At 40.1% G+C, this 24,331-nt stretch overlaps 1 protein-coding gene across 2 annotated transcripts in view; it reads left to right on the top strand.

Annotated features, from left to right (window-relative positions):
• The window catches only part of LOC149456841 (cytosolic carboxypeptidase 6-like), a 2,243,892-nt gene that overhangs the window by 1,863,067 nt on the left and 356,494 nt on the right, over positions 1 to 24,331 (top strand). For both annotated transcript variants that reach the window (XM_089684448.1, XM_089684447.1), the window contains exon 9: positions 14,894 to 15,005. In XM_089684448.1, the coding sequence (XP_089540574.1) occupies positions 14,894 to 15,005 (112 nt within the window). The remainder of the gene's footprint in view (positions 1 to 14,893; positions 15,006 to 24,331) is intronic.

Below are 24,331 nucleotides of genomic sequence, written 5' to 3'. Positions count from 1 at the left end.
ACTGACATAATCAGACTGCTGTGGAGGCTACAAAGGGGATTTACTCCAGAGATAAATCTATAATCCTGCCACTTTATAAAACTCTGCTTCCACCACATCTGAAGTATACCATCCATTTATGGTCACTGGACCTCAGGAAGGATGTGCTAGAACTGAAGAGAGTCCAGACAAAGTTAATAAGAGGACTGGAGGACCCCAGTTATGAGGAATGACTACAAACATTAAACTTATTCTCCCTGGAGAAGAAATGCTTGAGAGGGGATATGATAGCCATATACAAATATCTTGATGGTGATTCTGGCATAAAAAATAAACTATTCAGTCTCTGGGAGTGTAAAAGACACGGGGCCATTCATTGAAATTGGAGAAGTGGTTTAACCTTAAACTGTGTAGGGGATTTTTCACTGTCAGAGCGGCAAGGGTGTGGAACTGTGGACCTTGCACAATCGGTGCTGTCAGCTGAAAGTATTGATAGTTAGAGAACACAGCATTCAGGGATATGAGTTTTTAACATAAACAATCACATAACTGAGGTTACGATATGCTTTCATACATGTTTCTTACTAATGAATACAATGAACACATTTCTTTTTGCAGACAGCATACCTTTAAATCCACATAAAATACATAACAGTGCAATCTAGATATATCATAACTTTAACAAACAATGAGTAGACTTACAAGCATATGAGCGTCGCATGGAAAAAGAGAGCTGCGCTGGTGTGTTCTTCTAGAAGCTGCAGTGATTTGTGGGTTAACTTTGTTAGCAAATACGAGGCACATCCTGTTCTTGTTTAAAAGGAATTAAAATAAAAAGGTTGCAATTACATTGAACACCCCATAGATGACTCTGCTCAATGCAATAATCTAATAGGCAGTACAGCCACACTGATTAAAGTGACAACAAGAATGCAGCTCCAATGGATACAGTGAGCCAGAACTAAATTTACTTAATCCACACAACTATCTAGAAGGGTCAGGGGCAGACTGGCAACTCATGGGGCCCCCGGACAATAGGAGATCATGGGGCCTCTGTGTCCTCGCCCACATTCAAACCACACCCAAAAAAGCCTATGAAAGGTACCAGGGGCATCTCAAGGGGCCCCCTACTGATCCCGGGCCCACGAGCAGTGCCCGAGTGCCGGAATGGTCAGTCCGCCCCTGAGGAGGGTGCTACACTTTTAAGTGGAATATTGTATCCTTTCAGCAATTAAGCACTGGCAAGTTTTCTATTTCCATTTAAAGTCATTTTCTCATATCTAGTTTGTGTATGTTAGGCTTGCTGTCCTGAGTTCTCCTGAAGGATGCACAGGTAGGGGCTATTCTGCACTTTTTGAAATGACTTTTAAAACACCTTTCCATCTGTGATCAGTTACCGTATTAAATAGTGGAATTTTGTTTAGCAATCTCAGATGCCGTGTCAAAGGTGACAGAAGAGGAGCTCAGTAATCATCTCTCTACTCTAACGACTTGTCAAGCTTCGGTCCCATCCACCTCTCAGGTGTACCTGAACGTCAAGCACTTTGCTTGAAGTTTATGTATTTTACCTTTGGGTGAAATTATTTATGTTTTTCCATTCAGCTTGTACACAGAGCTCTCTTCTGGTCTATGACCTTATCACAAGCAACAGAGTTTTAATGCTAAGGCCCCTGGGTGATTGCTGTGCAAAAACACCAATGGAATGTCAAAGCAGTGCCTCCTTCAACTTTTATCTTGTGTTAAATGGCTTTCCCCTATTTTTCTGTTTTTCTTGTACTTTTTTTTACTTTTACTTTTTTTTTTTCAACGTTGTTTGAAAACCTCCCAGTTAGGTATTATTATATAAGGGATATAGCTGTAAAAGAAAATGTTCTGTTTAACCCCAAACAATTTTCAAATTAAACATAGAAACATAGAGTGTTGGCACATAAAAGACCATCAAGTCTGTCCTATTTTCTTGGATTGTTTTTTACGCTCCTGAAAAGTAAAATGGTGGCTGTTGCAAATTTTTATTTTGCACAATATTTGAACAGTTGTTTTTCAAACACTTAATATTAAGACAAAAAACAACATCTTTCCCTGACTAGTGTAGCCAAGGATGCAGCTAATCAAGTTTGATCTGTGCTTGATTAGCTGCAGTTGAGGGCAGGAAGGCATAGACCCTTGATGTATAAATAAAGAGGACTTGTCATCTGCCCTATACCATCACATAGGGGACTTGTTAGTCCCCTTGTGATGGCAATACAGTAATTTTAAAATAATAAGTTATAATAATAATAAAAAAAAAAAAATTGTAAAGCACCTGTGTCACCCCTGTACACACCCCAATGCAAATGAGCAGTGTAGGCATTCCCATGTATGTAAACACTGAGGCACACACAGAGGTATTGCAGTGACTGTTGGAATGAGAGCAATAATTCTAGGGCCCTCATTCATAGTCAACTCAATTTGATAACCTGTAAGGGTTTTTAAAGTGTCACCTATAGAGGATTTGGGGTACCATATTTTTTGTTCCAATTTCATGGGCACATACAATCTTAAGATTTGACATGTTTGGTATCTTTTTACTTTTTTTTTTAAAAATATGTATTTGGTAAAAAACTGCACAAATATTGTGCAACATAAAAAATTGCAACTGACACTATTTTATTCTCCAGGGTCTCTTCTTGCAGAAAATAGATAGTTGTTTGAAAGTTTAAAGTCATTTTTAGCAAAAAATGCAGATTGATACAGATACAGATTTAAAAAGTGCCAGAAAAGTGGTTAGAAAAGCTTCTGGAACCCTGGTTCCCAACACGCAGGCTTGTCAGCCCTGTCCGCAGGCTGTTGGACACCAGTTAGGCTACAGAGTGGCAGCAGGGAGCTGGGTGCTGGAGCTCTGTCTGAGTTCCACAACCAATACTGAAAGGAAGACTGTACTTTCGGTGGAGTTATCTTTCCCACATTACAAGTAAAGTCCCAGCCTGGGGAGAAAGAAAGAGAGACACAGGAGCCTGTTATCAGGTAAATGATCAACAATGGGTGGGTTAACATTCACTGCCATGACCACCAATATAGAAAGGGGTGGGTCGGTCAACTATCACTGCCACTGATACCCCATTCATTGGTGGTCAGTGGCAGTGAAATTATACTCTAGCCCCCAGTCTTGCATTGGTGGTCATGGCATTGAAATTTAGCCCCTTCTCCCCCCCCCCTTCCCCGCATTGGTGGGTTAAATTTCATTGATACTGGCCACCAGTGCAGGGGAGTGAAAGAATGAGAGTGGTTCTAAAGACTGTTTTTTTTTTATTACCCTACTGCGTTTCTTTTACAATCACTTTGAATTCACTGCCCTTGACCACCAATGTTAAGGGGGGGGGGGATGTTATTACATCCCTTGGCACCTTGTGGGGGGGGGGTTAATATTGTTTCCACTGACACAAATGTTGTGGGTTGTTATTGTGCCCACAGATACCCATGCTGGGAGGGTTTTTCATTACTGGCATTGACAGCAGTGTTTGGGTATTATTGCTGTCCACTGACACCAATCTTGAGTGTTTTTATGCTGGGTTTTTTTCTTGCATTCACTCACACCAATGTTGGGCATTATTATTGCACTCACTGACTTCAATGTTGGGGGTTATTATTGTATCCACATCCACCAATGCTGGGAGTTATTATTGCATTTACTGGCACCAATGCTGGGGTTTATTATTATGTCCAATGATAACAATGTTGGGATATTTATTACTCTCACTAACACCAATGTTGGGGGTTATTGCATCCGATGACACTAGTGCTGGGAGTTTTTTTTTTTTTTTTGCAATCATTAACACCATTGCTGGGCGTAATTTTGCATTCACTGACACCAATGGTGGGAGTTAATTTTGCACTCACTGACACTAATGTTGGGGGTTATTACTGCGTCCACTGAGATCAACACTGGTGGTTATTATTGCATCCACTTACAGCAATGGTAGGATTATTGTACCCCAACTTCTTTAGGGTGCATTATCTAACTTGATGCAATGCACTTCCTCAGGAAAAAAATACATTGTTATTGTTTGGCTCTTTTGGAAGTGGTGGGGGCCACAATTGAGGCCCTCCTATAATTTTCCAGTTGATCACCACTGTTCTGAAGCATTTTGTATACTCAGCAGGAGATTCAGTGCTGTAGTCTGTGCTCTGGTCTTCATGATGTCATCACACCACTGCAGTCTTCTGGATCCTGGGAGGACTTTGCCCCTGGACAATCAATAAGTTTCCATGTCACCCAAGCAGTGACAATGATACCTAAGGAAGAACCCTCCTCCTCTGCTGCAAAGATTGCTGAAAACTTGAGGTGGGAGGCAGGCACAGAAAATAATAATTCTTTGTACTTGCCATTATAAAAGATTAAATAATTTGCATATTATTAGTCTTCCCAGCTGCAGGAACTAAGACAAAACTTTTATCAGGTTATATTTAGATATCTAAACAGCTCTGCCACTAGATACTATAGAAAGTTTATGTGGAATAATGCCATAAATTAAAGTGTAGGTGGCACTGGCAGCACTTGATAATTTTTATTTCCTTCTTATCTGTAGAGTTGGCCCATATCAATATTTCTTATGCTGTTTTCTTAATTGTGTAATCCTACAAACTAGAACAGCTGTGACACTTGCTTCTAATAAACATTTTCAAACATCTGCAAGAATTTGTAATTTGTGACCTTTTGAGAATGTTTTTCTTAATATCATTATGAAGTTTTATTTTATTTTCTTCTTACACTGTGAAATATGATTAGCAGTGGCTATGGCATTGACAAATATAGCATTACTCCGTAACTATATATTTAAAGGTGGGATGAAATAAAGCTTCATCGGTTTGACTGAGAACAATGAAAAATGTGTTTTTAGGCTGTGTTATCAACTTGAGTAAACAATGTATTGCTTTATAAAAGCCCTGTTTACCAAGTTTTTGGCTTAGTATAATTTATCTCAAGTACATGCTAGCATGTAAAAACATTTTCCAAACTCTACTATATGGTTAGCTAACTAAAATATGATCTGATTGTCTCTCATATCTACACCTCCCAGTAGGAACCCAGAGAATTGAGGGACTTTAGTATATAGACAGATTCATATTCTTGTGCTAGCTAAACTTAAAAATAAAATGATATCTATATAGTACTACCCCTCCAGGATTCATCTGTTAGATTGGGTTCTGTCTTCTTCTGCCTTGACTTTGAGAACAACCTCAGCCCTACTGACACACCTGGTTAAGCAAAAGGATACCGCACTACTACTGGGAGCACAAATATAGATACCCTGCACATATCTAAGGCTCAGTATAAAAAGCAAACATCAAATTGGTTAGTGGTAAATTAATCCAATATATTGTCACAGTTTCCAGTACAAAGCAGTATGGACATAAATGAGTAAGTAAAGGATTAGGTCAATCACAATTCACTAGACCAGGGCTTAAAATTTCAAGTCCTGAGCTACTAGCCAGGCCTTAAAGTTACTCGCCACCAACAAACACACACAAACAGACACCTGTACACAGACATGTACATACACACACACACACATATATACACACACAGAAACATGTGCACACACGCACAGAGACACATGTACACATGTATACACACACAGGCACGTACAGACACGCATACACACAGATACATGTACATACACAGAAATACACATGCACAGACACATGTACATACATACACAGACACATGTACACAAAGACACATGTAAGTACATACGCACAGACACATGTACATACATGTACATGCATACACAGACACACACAAACACACACACACCAATAAAAAGTTGTTCACTCACAGATCAGGGTACTACACTCTAGGGGGAGGCAGAGAACACAGCACACACTCCTTGCTTTGCTTTCACTGTGCTCAGCTATTGAGCAGTCTGACGGCTCCCAGTGCCAATGAAAGATCCAGCCTGAGCTCCGAGCCTGCTCAGCAAGACGGCCCTGGGGGACACACGCGCTCCCACCATAATTTTCACTCACCATTGGCGAGCTGGCAAGTGGAAATTTCAAGCCCCGGACTAGACAATATGTTCACTAGGCTATAGCAACATATAATGTAGATCTTTGCAGGTAAATTAGAGTAATCTTGGTAATCCTCAAAATCAGCAATAAGTAACGGCATTAGAAAACATTAACATCAATAATACTCAATACTGCAATCTCCTCTGTTAACAGTAGGTTATAAAATTAACCATTTTAGAGTGTACTCTATATATATATGAATATCAGCAATGCAATGTAAGACTCCCTAAAGAGCTACCTCTTACATGGAAACAGGCAAAGTTCCTGTGAAGAAGCTATCTGAATGAGTAGTCTTTTTAGCGCTTGTTCTTCAGCTGGCTAGCATTGGGGCCCAGTCTTTATGGTGGTGCACATGAATACAGTGCCACTAAAGTCTGCATGCAGTAAATAATGCTGATAGTTATATGCTAGCAGCAACAGGTTAATGATAGCAGTGTCCTCTCACCAGTCCCAGCAATACAGAAACAGGGTACCCACTGTTCAGATGTCATCTCACTTCTGGATATGCCTGAAATGACTCTGATCCTGAGCACACAGTTGCAGGCTTGTAGCAGGTTGATGTGCACACAGGAGCAGTAATATGCACACCTTTGTCTCTTTTCAGCAAGGTGGACATTCCTTGGTATTCAGCCTGTAAAATTACAGCTTGCTTTCTCTTTATACTCAGCTTGCATTTGGAATTGTAGTTTTATAGTCCATTAACTTCCATAGCTCATTCGTCTGCATTATATCTCCCATTAACCAGTACTACCAAGTGCTACCATCAAGTCTCTTGAGCTCCTTCTGTCTGTCAGCTCCCTGTGGAGGATGGAGGTGGGGTAGTGTTGGGAGCACAGAGAGCATTGGAGCACAGAGAGCATTGCAGCACAGTGTCCTAAATCACTGTTTGTCTCCAGCCAAGCACCTGGCTACATATATATAAGTGTGAGCCATTAATTTTCCACACTTTTTCTATAATAGTCTTTAGGTTGGCTGTACTGGTTTCTGCGCTCTCCTTTGTTGTTGTATTATCAAATCTTTGACCTTCATCACTCAGTTTCCATTGCCACTGTTGTACAGTAAACATGACTGTACCACTCTCCATTTCCAAGGAAGAACAGCAACCAGTTATCCATTTTTGTGGTCTGAAGGTGTATCTGGAGCCGAAGTCCATCGACAGCTTTCATCATGATATGGAAACAGTATTTTCCCCTCCCTTGTATTACCTGCTTGATCCTCTTAACTTCTTCCCTACCACACTATAGTTGAAGGATGGCAAAAGCACGGTTGTCTAGTTCTGGGACAATGTCCATGGACGTCATTCCAGAACGAGCCCCCAGCGGTACGCAACCTGTGCCGTTGGTGATCACTGTGTCCTACTGACACAGCTGATCACGGGATATGGTAAACTGCCCATCACAGCGGCCTTTTACCACATGATCAGCTGTGTCCAATGACACAGCAGATCACCTGGTAAATACAGTTGCCGATTATCGGCTGCACTTTCCTCATGCTTTCACCCAACCATACCCATCAGTGCCACCCATCTGTGCCCTGTAGTGCCACCCTCCTGTGCCCAGCAGTGCCACCCACTGCTACCCAGCGGTGCCACACATCAGTGCTGCCCATCAGTGCCCAGCAGTGCCCTCAGTCAGTGGCACCCATCAGTGCTGCCTATCAGTGCCCATCAGTGCTGCCTATCAAGGAAGCCTCATCAACGCACATCAGTGAAGGAGAAAAATTACCTGTTTACAAAATTTTATAATAGAAACAAAGAAAAACTTTTTTTCCAAATGTTTTGCTCTTTTTTGTTTATAGTGCAAAATATAAAACACCCAGTGGAGATTAAATACCACAAAAAGAGAGCTCTATTTGTGTGAAAAAAATATAAAAATTTCATATGGGTACAATGTTGCATGACCGCACAATTGTCATTCAAAGTGCGACAGAGCTGAAAGCTGAAAATTTGGCCTGGGCAGGAATGGGGTGACAGTGCCCAGTAGGCAAGTAGTTAAAGATGCCTTAAGACAGAGGTGCTCAACCTGTGGCCCATAGACCACATGTGGCCCTCAGAGCCCTCTGATGTGGCCCTGCTCTATGCTCCAGGGGGCCCATACAGCCTTCATGTCACATTCTGTTCTACACTTGGACAGGAGGAGTAGCATATACAGGAACCAATCCTCACCATTTTCCTTCTGCAATAGCTGAAATCTGGCTTCTCCTCCTCTGTCTCCCACTGACATTCAGAGGCTGCAGGAGAACATTTTTCATTATGCTTTTTCATAATATAAAAAAAAAAAAAATTCTGAACCATTTAATTACATTGTGGCATATGACCGATTACCAAATCACTTAAGTGACCCTTGCTCTTCAAAAGGTTGAGCACCTCTGACTTAAGAGGTCATTGATTTGCCATGGACCAACATGTGCAAAAAATGGTCCATTAGGGCCGAGGAACAGACCAAAAACATCTTTTTTCTGAGGGTACCCACAAGGAAGAAAAATATATTTGAATTATATTTTAAAAATATTCTTCCCAAAAATATTGATATATATATATATATATATATACACACATACTATAAATACTACAATTTTAGCCATATTCAATATATATATATATATACTGCATTTTGAAATGCCTTTTTTTTATATTACAAATATATGAAAAATTTATTTTTTCAAAATATATTCTTTAGATTTTTTTTAACATATAAAAAAGTCATTTTAACACATATGTTTACATATATTTGTAAATGCATTCCAAAAATGTAGATTGGCATTTGAAAGACATACAATATATTTGAAAATGTATTTTTAAAAATATTTTTCATATATTATGTAATAAAAACACATTTCAACATACAATAAATATATATATATACACAGTGAGGAACAGAGTATTTGAACTTAGAAATCATGGAGGGGTCTGAAATTCACATTGTAGGTGCATTCCCACTCTGAGAGACAGAATTTTAAAAAAATTTCAGGAAATCACATTGTATGATTTTTAAAGAATTTATTTGTCTTGCACTGCTGAACATAAGTATTTGAACACCTAAGAAACAGCAAGAATTCTGGCTCTCAAAGACCTGTTACTGTGCCTTTAAAAAGTCCACCTCTACTCCACTCATTAATCTAACTTAGTAGCACCTGTCTGCGCTCTTTAAAGACACCTGTCCACCCCTCAGTCAGTCAGACGCCAACTACTACCATGGGCAAGACCAAAGAGCTGTCAAAAAAAGACACCAGAGACAAAATTGTGGACCTCCACAAGGCTGGAAAGGGCTACGGGGCAATTGCCAAGCAGCTTGGTGAAAATAGATCAACTGTTGGAGCAATTGTTAGAAAGAGGCTAAAGACCACTGAAAGGTCACTGCCAGTAGAACACTACGCCGTCATGGTTTCAAATCATGCATTGCACGGAAGGTTCCCCTGCTCAGGTCATATGTCCAGGCCCGTCTGAAGTTTGCCAATGACCATCTGGATGATCCAGAGGAGGCATGAGAGGAAGTCATATGGTCAGATGAGACCAAAGTAGAACTTTTTGGTCTAAACTTCACTCGTCGTGTTTGGAGGAAAAAGAAGAATGAGTTGCATCCCAAGAACACCATCCCTACTGTGAAGCAAGGGGGTGGTAACATCATGCTTTGGGGGTGCTTTTCTGCGAAGGGGACAGGACGACTGCACTGTATTAAGGAGAGGATGAATGGGGCCATTTATTGTGAGATTTTGAGCAACAAGCTCCTTTCTTCAGTCAGAGCATTGAAGATGGGTCGTGGCTGGGTCGTGGCTGGGCACAATATATATATTGTGGGGGTTAGCTCAGGTGGGGGATCTCCTTCCCTGGGAAAAAGGTAGACCGCACAGCAGGCTTTCGTCAAAATCTGACTGGTTGTCAGTTTTATTTAAAAGGTTTGCAGAAAATATCAAAATAAACAAAAACATCAAAATAAACCCTTGCCATCCAGGCACTAACTAAACAGAAGACGTTTCCTCTCTCAGAGGTGAAGGGCTTCTCCCTGTCACCAAAAACAAAACAAAAGCAAACCTTTTCTTGTAGGTATAGTACACACACAGCTCTCTCAGAATACCTCTCTGAGTCCCAGGCCACAAGGGACTCCTTGCTCCAGCCCTGCCCTTTTTATATCACCTGTTGGTGGTCCTCAGTGGAGCCCAAACTCTGGTCCGGACCCACCTGCTTAACTGTGGCCCCGAAAACCCGGAGTGGACTCCACCTAAACTGTCAGGTATGAGCATATGCGAGGTGACACATAGCGTCCCTCTATCACCTCGCCGTTCATCCTGTCACAATATGTATATATATATATATATATATGTATGTGTGTGTGTGTGTGTATGTATGTATATATATATATATATATATATATGTGTGTGTGTGTGTGTGTATATATATATATTGAAATATATTGATTATGGCCAAAATTGTAGTATTTCAAATATATGTCAATATATTTGGGAGGTATATTTTTAAAATATATTTCAAATATATTTTTCTTCCATATGAGTATATACGAGCTTGTGGAATGCTGGAACAGAGGCATCAAAAAGTAAGGGCAATATGTTGAAAAATGAAATAACTGCACATTCTCTATTGCTGTTCTATTAAATTTTAGAAATAGAATGCGGATAGTCATTGACTCATCCATGTATATATATTCCTTATAATGAATAAATAAGTGTACTAAATAGTGATCTTTTATTGCTTACCTAGAGTTCAGATTTAGAAAGTATTCACCAAACAGATAGGGTTGCAAAAATGATTTTTCTTTTGCGTAAATAAGCTGTATGTACATCATATATTAGACACTGGAGGAAAAATGATAAGGCTTTGCTATGTACATAACAAACACATAGGAGTTACAGATAATAAATCTACATAGCAGCAAAAATCCAGGGATTTTGTGTGTCAGGAATGGCGCTCCATATGGGGAGCCTATCTCAGTCACATGATTGATGGATTACTGTTCTTCAGAGCCGCACTCAAGTCTCAGATGATAAGTGTCACTTCGGCAGCGCCGCAGCCACAGAGATTTCCATTATTGAGAAGATTTCATGAACGGTACTTTTCTTTCATCGGCTTGCTGGTGGGTTTTCATTTTGATCCAGGATTTGATTTCTTCCTATTCTGCCACATATGTTCAGCTTTAAAAGGAATCAGACTTACAGAGCAACATACAAAAGAAGCTGTTAGATGGAATTTGCCATTTTGGGCCATATACAAGTTTCAGGGCATTGAAGCTAAACCTGTGAATGCTGTCACTTACATAGATGTTGTTCTTTTTTACAGGTTATCTAAAACCAAAATGTTTTATGCCTGCTGTTTTTTTTTTTATGCTGTCTTGAAGAGATTTCCCTTCCTACCTGGACGACACAACAGGAAGTGAGACGAAATCTCTCCAAAGTGATGGGAAATCCTCTTTTGTTACCCAAATCAGGGTGCCCATTGGAAGATTTCCTCTCACTTATTCCGATGACAATCATTTTCTCACCAGGGCAATTAGAGGTTGTAACCCTACCATACTCTACCATACTCTATCCAACAAATAAAAAGTTTTAGCTATAGATGGATTTCAAATGTATACTTTAACCCCTTCACGCCTAAGGGTAACACAAATCTAAATGCCTAAGCACAATTTTGCAACATTGACATTTGTTAGTTAAACCGTACATATCATCACAACTACTTTGTACATCCAGGTGCATTATACCTTGTTTTTTTCAGGACAAATTGGGGTTTCATTTGGTGGTAAATGGTAATGGATATCTACTGATTTTAGTTTATTATCAAAGGAAAACTGGCCCAAAATAGTAAAAAAAAAATCATTTTTTTATTTGGCTGTGTGTTTCTTGTTACTACCATAACCACCAAAGAACAACCCTAAATGAATTCTCCAGCTCTTGATGATCGCATCAATACCATATATGTGTATGTTATTTGTTGTTTGTACCCGTAGTACAGCCCAGAAACAATAGTGCGCATTTTGTTTTTGTCTTTTTTTTTTTACCTAAAACACACTGACACCAATTTTTTTAAGCCTGACCTTTGACCCTGACCTTTTTACCTTCACCTTTGACCCTTACCTTGACCCAAACACTTACCCTGGCACTGAACTAGATCAAACATTGATCTAGGTATTTTTTTTTTTTTTTTTTTTTTTTTTTTAATATTTATTTATTTTTTTACAAACATTTTTTCCCTCTATGCCAGCAGTCAGAGAGATACAACGTATCTCCTCCATTCATAGAGATAGAAAAAACAAGAAGGCCGGGCTGTACAGTGGCTGATCACTGTGATAGCCAATCAGAGGCTATCACAGTGATCATGTAACCTGGAATTGAGAGTCCCGGGTCCTGATCGTTAGAACGGGACCCGGTGCTCTCAGTGACACCGCAATCTTTGTGTTGGGAGCGCGCCGTGCAGCGCGCTCCCAGTAGAAAGACAGGTTTGCAAATATGCGGCCCCATGGGAAAAAGAGCTCAGTTCTGTGAGGCCGTATATTTGTGTTACGCCGGCGTGAAGGGGTTAACCAGCCATTTGCTGTAAAGTGATGAAAAAACGTTTTTGCCAGATTGTTTATGTTTTGGGAACACTATCTTGGGCTGGAATATTCTATGCCCACTGCAGAGTTCTGAGTCTCTGAAGGGTCGTAAGGTGCTTCCTTACACTGAGAAGCACAATTAATTAGTGGTTAGCACTTGTCTTGCTAAGCTAGGGGTCCTTAGTTTGAATTTCACCCAAAACATCTGTCTGCATTAAATGTGTTTCAAGAGAGAACAAAGGCAAAGCACCTCTAAGTGTAGTAGGACCAACAGTTAGATGAGGGGATGACATCGTCAGGGGGCTGTGTGCGACGCGCTTCAGAGCATGCGTGCTTCTTCCTCAAGCACAGAGTCTATATGAGCCTTTGGTATATACCCAAGCTGGAGCAGGACTGCAAAGCTTGATATTTACTAACTTTTGCACATACTATCCCTTTTTTTATTTTTGCATCAAATGTCTTCCCTCTGCTTGCATGGGTTTCCTCCGGATTTTCTGTTTTCCTCCCAAACTCCAAAGACATCCTGGTAATTAAAATGGCTCAAATAAGTGTGTTCAAGATGGCAGCCTCCCCTCCTTTGTTCTGAGTCAGCAGGAAGAAAAGCACTATCTTCCTACAACACTTTCTTTCAGACTCCCTCTGAAATCTTAGGCACAGTTCACACTACTGCCATCTGAATGTCATGTAACGTATGGTGCAACTTTGCCAGGTAACCTCCTGGGGATTAGCTGGCAACTTCATGCGACTTGAGTACAACTTTGATGCATAACTTTCATGCCATGCAACTTTGCCTGGGTAATCTTCCTTTAATGTGAGATCCAAATAACTTCAATATAGATAAGGATCCGACTTGGAGGTGACTTCCATTAAAGTCTGTGGACACAAGTCAGATAGAAGTCACCTTGCAGTAGTCAGGAACCTTTTCTAAATTCGGTGCGACTTCAGTAGTGCTAAAGCTCTCATTGACTAACATGGAATCTCACATGTCATGTGACTTTGGGTCTCACAAGTTGGATCCCAAGTTGCGACAGAGTGAACCAAGCTTTAGGGCTGGTACATGTGTGCTGAATATTGGCCATTATCGGGTGGTTCAATAGGAACTTGCCGACATTCGACCAGTGTGTACAGTAGCCTGTCCAACAGAAGCCAGCCTAAGGTATGGCTTCTGTCAAACAGGCCTACTGGAAAACCAGCAGCTGAGCTACATCCGATCAGTGCTCTCAGCCAATGACTGCAAGTGCTGATCAGTGTATGCTGGTGGTGGTGGTGTTGGTGGGGGCAGTCCCCCTGTCAGAACACAATAGTACAGCTATACTAACGTTTCTTGTATTGGTACAGCAATCTGTCTGTTTATTTTTGTTCAGCCCAGTGGGCTTATAGTGTGTACCCAGCATTATAATATCCTTTGTCCCTTAAGGAACTTCCGGACAAGTATTCATATGAGATTTTTCATCAGTAAATTTGATGACTTGATGAATGTCAATCAAAAGGACTTCATACAGTCTTGCTTTTAACATTTGATTATAGACTGAATGGACTTTCCTGAAGGAAAACCATATTCGGTATTGGAAATTCATTCAATCAAGAAACATTTTCCATCCTGTTCCTTCAAAGTTCCTAATCACTGTGGTAAAAAATGAACATCAATATGATCCTATTAATGATTAGAAACTTTGCATCAAAGCCTACATATGTGTATAGGGAGCAAATCTTGTTCAATTCTGGTAATTTGTAGAGTTAATAAGCAAGCAATTACTAAACAAACCTCATCACTAATCAGCACCATAGACAGCTCACATAATCACAGAGGCATTATCAGATCTCAGTCCTTACAACCTGGGTGTGTGAGGTTGTTTTTGGCTCCTTCAATTATAAATCTACTGGTGGCCATACACACTTTGATAAATAAGAGATTTCTTTTCTGGTCGATCTCTCCTTTTAGGATTAATCAATCTATAGCCAACAACACAATCAATCGATATGCCACACACGGGGAAGTGGAAGGTTTCCACAATGCAACCTCATAGTTTGATTGCACAAAACGTGTCACCAAATCAGTTCAATGCTGCTGACTGACGAAAATTGTTGCTGATTGATCATTTTCTTCTCTGGTCAATCGACTCTGTGCTAAACCAAGTCTAAATCGATCGGAAGGGACAATATAGCCATTCGATTTGGTTTCTGTTTCAATTGTTTTGATTGAATCACACATCGATCAGATAATAAAATCAAAGTGTGTATGGCCACTAAAGTCCTGGATTTTATCATATATACCACCTCTACTACTATGTTTCCTAACAGTAATACGTTTTTTTTTATTACAGATGCTCTTTGATGGGTTTTGACCTGAACCGACATTGGCAGGACCCTTCCCCATGGGCTCACCCCACTCTCTATGCAGTGAAACAGCTGATCCTGGAAATGCACAATGGCCCAGTAAGATTTAGGGTTTCAGGTTTTATCACACCAATCTTGAAAGCAGTATTGAACCCTAAACCAATAATGGATTATATTGCAGCTTACCAATCATTAGATATGGTGGCTGCATTAGATTTCTTTTTTAGGCTTTTTCCCTCTGTTTTCACCTGGTGATCTGGCCAGTAACACACCTCCAGTATTACTGAGACAACACTCTGGATAAAGAATCACAGGGGGCACTTTTGGATAGCAGCGTTGTCAGTCTAGGGAGGGGAGTGTTAGATGTACTAGCAGATTTAAATACACTGACAAACTGAAGCCGAACTCCAACCAATACTTTCTAAGTTGTTAAAAGTTTCCTTTTATGATAAAGGTTTTATATAAATACATAAAAGCTGATCATTGTAAGCACCCCTGTCAGTGGTAAATGGTTTGTCTCATCCCTATAACTGCCTCATCTTCAGGACACCTTGTTGTTACTGGCTGGATCACCAGGTCAAAATAAAGGAAAGAAAGCCACTACATATATGAATTGGTAATCTGCAATATAATATATAATTGTTTTGGGGGTTAATATCACTTTAAACATTGTCATTTATGTAAAGATATATTTACTTACAGTACATTTTAAAAATGTCAGAATAGTGGGATTACCAGTAACAATAAGATGTATTCATGTGTATCTTTCAGTTTGCACACGTTTGTAGTCTTTTACATTTATGTACAATTCCTATAAAAGTCAGGCACATGTATGAGAATTAAAACACATAGGGGTTGATTTACTAAAGGCAAATAGACTGCAAAATGTAATTGCACTCAGCAAGTGCAGTCCCTCCAGAGCTTAGTAAATGAGGTAAAGCTTCCCTTTGCAAAGAATACCCAATCACATGCAAGAAATATAAAAAAAACTGCATTTATGCTTCCACATGACCAGATGATGGAAGTCAGCAGAGCTACTGCGCATTTACTAAGCTCTGAAGCAACTACACTTGCAGTGGGGGCGAATCACTGAAAAAGCCTACTGCTGCTAATCTTCATCCTGTACCCCAGTGCCTCTTTGACACATCTCCATTAAGCGACTTCTTACTGGCTGCATTGAAAGCAGAACCACAGAAACATCTGAGGGTATTTGATGTGTAGCCAGTGTCTACGATGAAGCACCAAGTAAAAAGTGGGCCATCTCTGTGGAACTTATGGTTGCCAACCTAAAGTTTGTTTCATGCAGAACAATTTGGATATAAACTTGCCAGTAATTATTGATGAGTTGAATGTATAAAAGTAGTTCTGTGATAGTAACTTTTCTACATTTATATTATGTAGCAGTCATTCTCAACCAAGGTCCCATAGCACCCTAATGTTGCTCTAAAGGTGGCTAGGGGTTTTCTAAGCCATGGTTAACTCGCTACCCATCTGATGATGCCTGTGTAGTTCCAGATCCAATGGCACATGGCATGACTACAAGGGTGATATTCTGACTACTACTGTAAGGGGGTCATTCTTCCCACTGACCCCCACCAATGTAAAGGGGCATTTTCTCAATGACCACCAATAGACTAATCTTAGCAGTGGCTCCCTGAGACCTGAAAATCATTTTAAGTGTTTCTCTGGGGTAAAAAAGGTTGAGAAAGGCTGTTATATAGTATATATGATATTGTACGTGAAGGCATCCCCTGGAGCACTCATATCCTGAAGCTGGTCACATGACATCCAAGGGTCTTCCTACTTTTCCCCCTGTGGTAAGGGTTTTATTCCTTTTCTGTATTCCCACTGAAGTATATTCTGAAGCACAGGAGCTTATGAGAGGGTTGCTAACCCATCCATTCCATTGTTTAACAGATACTGACATTTTAGTTTACCATAGCTTACCATTGCGTGGAAAATCTCCCTTTTCTCTCCCACCTTTCTTTTACACTGAACTTCCTACACTACTGAAACTGACTTCAGTAATCTGCATAAGCACCTGATAGTTTAATCTGTTTAATGGACTGAGTTTAACTAGGAGAGAACCAGTGAACTCCATCAGACATGCACTATCATAAGGGCCCCAACCAAGTTGGCAAATTGTAATGTTTTTTACATATTGTAATATTTTTTTACTTGTTCCATTTGAGGACATTTTTAAATTCTGGTATCCATATATAGATAATCTGTTATTCTCTGTGGGGGCCCAAAGGGGTCTTGTTCCTGTCACCACTGTGCTCTCAGTGTCCCTGCTACAGTTTAAACTGATTTATTAATTGGTATCAATATTCAGGCCCAGTTGTTCATTGTCTCTTCTCAAGGACTTGGCTCATAGTTCTGAAAACAAAGAGCGTCCTGTTTGTACATAGTTTTGGAGTATCCCATACATTTCCCTATCCCCATTCTAAGTTACCGAGAAATAAAAAGAGAATACCACTGGACTGTCCATTGAGCCAAAGGAGTGACTGTGACAGAGTGCCTGGCTGTGAGGCCACTACTCGATAAACAGAATCTTGCGCATTCAGAGGTTCCAATGGGGTACCACTATATTAAGACCAATGACAATAGCGATGTTGGAGGTCCTATCAAGATTTTGCTATGGAGCCCCGTAATCTGTAGTTAGGCTACTGAGCAGAAGTTTAGTTCTTCTTTAACCATGACAATTGCATTGCCTGGTGAAGTCAGAAATGTCCACAGCTTTGTACTCTGTGACTTGTGGACACAGAACTAACACACTGCAAACTTGGTGCTATAGAGTTCGCAGTGTGAACCCTCTGATCAGTGATGACAAAGCCATCATTAAATGACATGCCAGGTGCGGGCATGCCCTACTTTCTGAATAGAAGGTGTGATGCTTAGAGTGATCTTTGGCTCAGTGAGACACAAGGCAGAAACAGAATGCCGGCTCCTGCACCGGTATATGACTTTGTTCCTTATCTTTTCTGCTTTTTAAAATTTTATATGCCCTAAGGATTTGTGAGCCCTAGGCAATGTGCCTGCAGGAATCTAGTGGGAAATCCTGCTCTTATGCTTGGCCAGGTTTGCATCAAACACTCCCCTGTTTGGGAAACAAAAAATATATAGAAATATAAAAGCCTGAATCAGATTAATGTGATACAAACACTGTGCCTGTGTTGTAATAAAATGCAGGAAAAAAATCATTATTTTTTTTACCCTTACTTTATGAATAAGCTTAAAACTGAACTCTGGGAAAATATAAAAATGTCAATTAATGAAGGGATGTATTAAGTTAAAAGGAAAATACTGACAGTTATTTTAATTGTAACTATACCTGAATGTTATTGTTTATCAACATTATTCTGGAGGAGGGAGAGGCAGGACTAGGATCCAATCAAGTATGCTATTAGCAGAATGAGCAGAGGGATACGCTTATGAGTCTCCCGCTGCCCTTTAACTGTCTACTCACAGGTGGGGAGATTGATCACCAAGCATTGTCTAAAACTGAACTCCTGGCAAACAGCTAAATACACAGATCAAATACATTTGTGGGCATTCTTTATATGTGTGGCACCCTCTAGGGTACTACTAGAATAGTGTAGTGTATTGCAGGTAAAATCATGATGTACTCATGATAATTGTGTGAATCTGTGATTGAGGTTGAGTCAGCTGGATGACTTAACTGCTTGGGACTCTATCGCCTCCTCCTAGCCCTGGGGGATATAAATATATATATCGACGTATATCACAAATGTGTATTTAGATGATTGCCTGGAGTTCAGTTTTTCTGTTTGTCAGTACATTTCGGAATGTTTGGCAGCCCTGTACTCTACTTGAAGAGAACTCTGCATGTTAAGCCAGTTTCTTCCCCAAAGTATAATAATTAGGGTTAAACATCTCATTGGGAAGAAGATCCCATATAAATATAACACAGTTCTTGGTATTGCACCTGCTACCCTGTTGTGGCAATGTTACATAAAAGCAGCTTTAACAATGCACTGAAGACATGGCAGGGAGACTTCCTTCCATAATTGTTTTGCATGCTGTAAACCCCTGACATATTCACTATCATTTTTACATTTTTACATTTATATATTTATCGGTTGAATGCCATTTAAACACAACTGTAGACACAAAGGTCTTAAAAGAGAGGAGTGATTAGAACTGTGGGAATCATAATGTAAAATAGAAGTGGCATTAAAGAAGAACTCTAAACAAACACAAACTCATCTGAATTGTCTATGTATAATTACTGTAATACCATTTTATGTTGATTTTAAATTTCTATGTAGAGCAATCATTTTTTCTAAAATTCCAGCAGGCCCTGCACATTGGCTGAATTTCAGGCTGATTGTGGGAGTTCCTTTATTGGCTGCCAAAAGGTTACAAGTTTTAACACACTGCCTGGCCATAGAGGTGTCAGCACTGCTTACCCTCCATGGCCCAGGGTTGGTTCTGCTTCTGTGTCACACAGCCGCGTACACTTCCAGGTTTTGCTTAGAATGTTGGGGCTGTGTCCAAATAGAGAGGCACCCTCCTTCTAGCAGGCTGCAGCCAATCAGAGCAGCACACTCTTATCAGTCCACAGGTGCTCTCTGATCTGTCATCGCCGCATCCAATCAGAGCAGCTTCCTTCCTTTGTCCAGTCTTTTTAAACTCAATGCAGCTTCCAGCTTGCTGCCTGAACAGCATTTTCACCGGTTAGCTGCCCTGGTGAATCTTTCTGATATCCAGTTTGCATCCTTATCCTATTGATTCCTGTGTAATGACCTCTGGCTTTTATACTGGACATGGCCGGATCTAAGGGGGTGCTGGCGTGGGCTATGACCCCCAAGATTTAGTTTTGCCAAGCCAACCCTAACCTGCCACTATGCTGCCCTAATCTGATACTTTCCGGCCCTAGTTTGACACTATACTGTACTTTCCTTGACTGACATTATACTGATCTCAGTTGTGCATTGTGTGGGGAGTTCTGCTGCCTGTGCCCAGGCTGAGCACAGTGCAGGGATGGGAGGAGGACCTCTGCCATGCCAGCAGTGACCCCTGTCCTCTGCCCCCCTGACCTCCTATCCTCTGCCCCCCTGACATTTTTTCTTGCACCCCCACATCAGACAGGCTAGATCTGGCCCTGATCCTGGATATCCATATCTGCTGCTTCTCTTGACCTCTGGCCTGTATTCCTGGTTATCCATGTCTGCTGCCTCCCCTGACCCCTTGGTAGTATCTTGTTTATCCATGTCTGCTGCCTTACCTGCTCTTTAGCCTGTATCTTGGTTATTTGTGTCTGCTGCCTGCCCTAACCCTTTACTTGTACCCTAGTTATCTGTGTCTGCAGCCAGCCCTGACTTCCAGTCCCTAGCCTGGTGACCTTTTCTGCTTCACTGTTTCCCACAGTTCACTCATCTGCTCCAAGACCTACTTCCTGGTCCATGATCTGTGTAATCTGTGGTGCTTAGAGCAGGGTGAACCCAAGGGTTATGATCTGGGGTAAGTAAAGGGCTAAGTCCAAACCCCTGTGAGGAGGTCCCTGGTCAATGCAGGTGGGCTCTTAGACTCCACGACCTGGAGGTCACCTGCTCTTACATTGGGACCACCTGATTCCTGATTCAACTCCCTAGTCTTTTCTGTTCCTTTGTGGTCCTCCTCCAGTTCCCAGGACTTTCCTCTTCCAAAGTGCTCCAGCCTGGTTCGTACTCCACAGTTTCCGCCACTAGGTCTAACTTGTTCCTTGGTGTTTTAGTCTACTGTAAATCAGCTGTTGGTCTACACTTCCTACCAGCTCTCATTGACTATCCTACACAGTGTACCTGGGGGATTCACACTGAAGCAGCCGCCACCTTGACAAGAAGTAAGTATAAACATTTTTCTTTTATAGGGGGCTGCTCTTTTAAATTTTTTGAAGCCCAGCTCCAGGAATGTTACAACATTACAAAGAATATAACAGAATATGTAAAAAGGAATTCAAGGCCGCAAAAAATGAAAATAAATGACAGATTGCAAAAGATAGCAGGGCAAACCCCAACAAATTCTTCAAATATATTAATAGTAAAAAGCTCATGTCTGAGCATGTAGGTCTTTTACAAAATAATCTAGAGTGGATGACTGGGGAAAAATTTATTAAATACCTTCTTCAGCTCTGTGTATACAAAGGAGCATGGGGGAGCTCTTGTCCATAAAGGGAATGGTATTGACACAGCCCCAGATGATCCACATTGGCACACACTTAATATGATCCAAAAATATTTAGGCAGAATAAAGGTGAATAAAGCACCTGGACCGGATGGCATACAGTACATCCATGGGTCCTTAAAGAATTGAGCTCTGTCGTTTCAAAGCCATTGTTTCTAATTTTTAGGGACTCTTTATTGACTGGAATAGTACCTCTGGATTAGCATAAGGCCAATGTGGTGCCAATATTTAAAAAGAGATCAAAATCTTTACCAAGTAACTATAGACCTGTTAGTTTAACATCTATAGTTAGGAAGATGCTAGACAGTTTAATAAAAGACCACACAGATGAGTTCAGAAGTTGTCAAACAAATTTGATTTCTTTTTATGAGGAGGTGAGCAAAACCTTGGACAGAGGGGTGACGGTGGACATGGTATACTTGGATTTTGCAAAAGCGTTTGACACAGTTCCCCACACACGGCTAATGTGTAAGGTAAAGTCTACGGGCTTTAAAAATTCAGTATGTAAATGGATAGAAAACTGGCTAAATGATCGTATTCAGAGAGTGGTGGTTAATGATTCACACTTTGAATAGTCTAGGGTTGTTATGGTGTACCCCAAGGCTATATTACTTTTGAATATATTTAGAAACTATTTAGGGTCTGGGATTAAAAATCCCATTTCAGTCTTTGCAGATGACACCAAGCTGTGCAGAGGAATAATATCCTTACAGGATGTCTCTAACCTACAAGCCGACCTCAATGCACTGTTTAATTGGGCAACTATGTGGCAAATGAGGTTTAATGTTGATAAATGTAAGGTTCTGCACTTGGTGGCTAAGAATATGCATGCATCATACATACTAGGGCGGTAAAACCGGGGGAATCAATGGTGGAGAAAGATCTGGGAGTTCTGGTAGATCACAAGCTTAATAATGGCATGCAATGCCAAGCTGCAGTTTCTAAAGCGAGCAAAATCCTCTCTTGTAGTAAAAGAGGTATAGGACTTCAGAGACAGAGAGATATCATATTCCCCCGGTACAAATCATTAGTAAGACCTCATCTGGAATATGCAGTTCAGTTTTGGGCACAAAAAGAACATTGGGGAACTGGAGAAAGTACAGAGAAGGGCAACTAAACTGATACGAGGCATGGAGGAGATCAGCTATGAGGAAAGATTAGAGGAACTAAATTTATTCTCTCTTGAGAAGATTAAGGGGGGATATGATCAACATGTATAATACATAAGGGGGGATATGATCTCCATGTATAAATACATCAGTGGTCCATATAGTGAACTCGGTGTAGAGCTATTCACCCTGAGGTCATCACAGAGGACAAGGGGGCACTCTTTATGTCTGGAGGAAAAGAGATTTAATCTCCAAATACAGAAAGGTTTCTTCACAGCAAGAGCTCTGAAAATGGGGAATAGACTCCCTTAAGTGTTGATTCTGGCCAGCTTAGCGGATTGCTTTAATATAGGCCTGGATTCTTTCCTAGATACACAGAATATAACTGGATACTAACATTTATAGGTAAAATGTTAATAAGTACTATTACTTACTTATTAGTACTATAAAACTATAATAAGTATCTATTTTTTTATGGGTGGAGAGTTATGAAAATATTTACGTAAATTTACACTTTTCAAATTTTTTTTTTGAGTAGGGCTCCTCTTTAATACTGGAAGGCGCTGATTTATACTCTATTTCTATTCTGCCTGTTAATGCGGGAAATTTTTTTTTTTAAAACCTCAAGAAAACCGTTTCTTGTTCCTTAAATGAAAATCCTTCAAAATATTTAACATACGGAGCCCTCTGGGCATCTGTTTAAGCTTTGTGGGAGACCGGGCTAAAGTTTTTTCTAAGTGTTTGAAATAAAGTTCTATTTAAGCTTTTGAAAGGAGATGGATTCTCTGTAATATTCCCAAAGAGCTTGTGTTCAAGACAAGTTAGGCCTTTGAATCATTAACCAGGCACTGATTGATTGAAACATCATATTTCTTGTGCAGGCTGATTTAAATGATGTATGCAGGGCAATGTCTGTTCTGGTTGGGAGGATTATACCTCTCTGGATTTTTAAAAGCTCAGTCCCCAGGCATTTTAGACAGTATATTTTGCAAAATATTTTTTTTCTCTTCCACTCTTGCATTTCATGCAGATAATCGCCAATTATACCTGATATTCAGAAATGCTTGTTTTCTTATTTTTGTTTTTATTTGCCAGTTTTGTGGCACAAAAACATCAACAAGTTTTAGTTTAGCTTCTTAGCCGTTTATAACATTTTAGCTCACTTGAAAGAGATTAAAGCAGTATTGGACCAAAAAGCATTTATTTATTATTTTACAGCTTACCATTGCTTAGCTGTGATAGCTGCATTATTTTCTTTTTTTTTTTCCTTAGATGATGCAGTCAATAAGTCTGTTGTTTTTTCAAAAGAACAAGCACTCCAGCAGAATGTATCAGTTACAGAGATGAGACAAACCATATAACGCTGGCAGGGGTGCTTACAATGATTTATATAAATCATTGCTTACATATTACATTGCTTATATTAAAAAATTTTGACAATGATTTATGTAAAACTTTTATCTTGAAAAGGAATTTAAAAAATGTCTGCTGTACCTGTGTTTAAAGTGTGAGTTGGAGTCTGATTTCAATTTGTTAGTGTATTTAAATCTGCTAGTACATCTAACACTCCCTTCCCCCCTGACTGAGAATGCTGTTGTCCAAAAGATCCGCCTGTGCTCCTTCATCCAGAGTGGAGGCACTCTAATACAGGCGGTGTGTTACAGGCCAGATCACCAGGTGAAAACAGGGGAAAAAAGCCTAAGAAAAGAAAAGGAATACAGCCACCACGTCTAAGGAGCTACAATATATTAAATGTTTGGTTTTGGGTTCAATACTGCTGTAAATACCTAAATAGGGCATTCCTTTTCATGATGTTTTAACCACAAGCCTACAAGGCACTTATACCCCCTTCCTGTCCAGGCCAATTTCCAGCTTTCAGCGCTGTTGCACTTTGAATGACAATTTCGCGGTCATGCAACACTGTACCCATATGAAATTTTTATCTCTTTTTTTGTGACAGATAGAGCTTTATTTTGGTGGTATTTAATCACCTCTGGGGTTTTTTATTTTTTCTTAACATAACCAAGAACCACTGAAAATTTTGAAAAAAAAACATTTTTTTCTTAGTTTTTGTTATAACATTTTGTAAATAAGTGATTTTTCTCCTTCACTGATGTGTGCTAATGA

The sequence above is a fragment of the Staurois parvus genome, unplaced genomic scaffold, assembly GCF_062004578.1.
Source record: "Staurois parvus isolate SC_StPar_1 unplaced genomic scaffold, SC_StPar_1.0 ptg000347l, whole genome shotgun sequence".
In the NCBI taxonomy this organism is placed as follows: Eukaryota; Metazoa; Chordata; class Amphibia; order Anura; family Ranidae; genus Staurois; species Staurois parvus.
The sequence above is the reverse complement of the archived record's forward strand: the minus strand, read 5'-3'. Positions and strand labels throughout refer to the sequence as shown.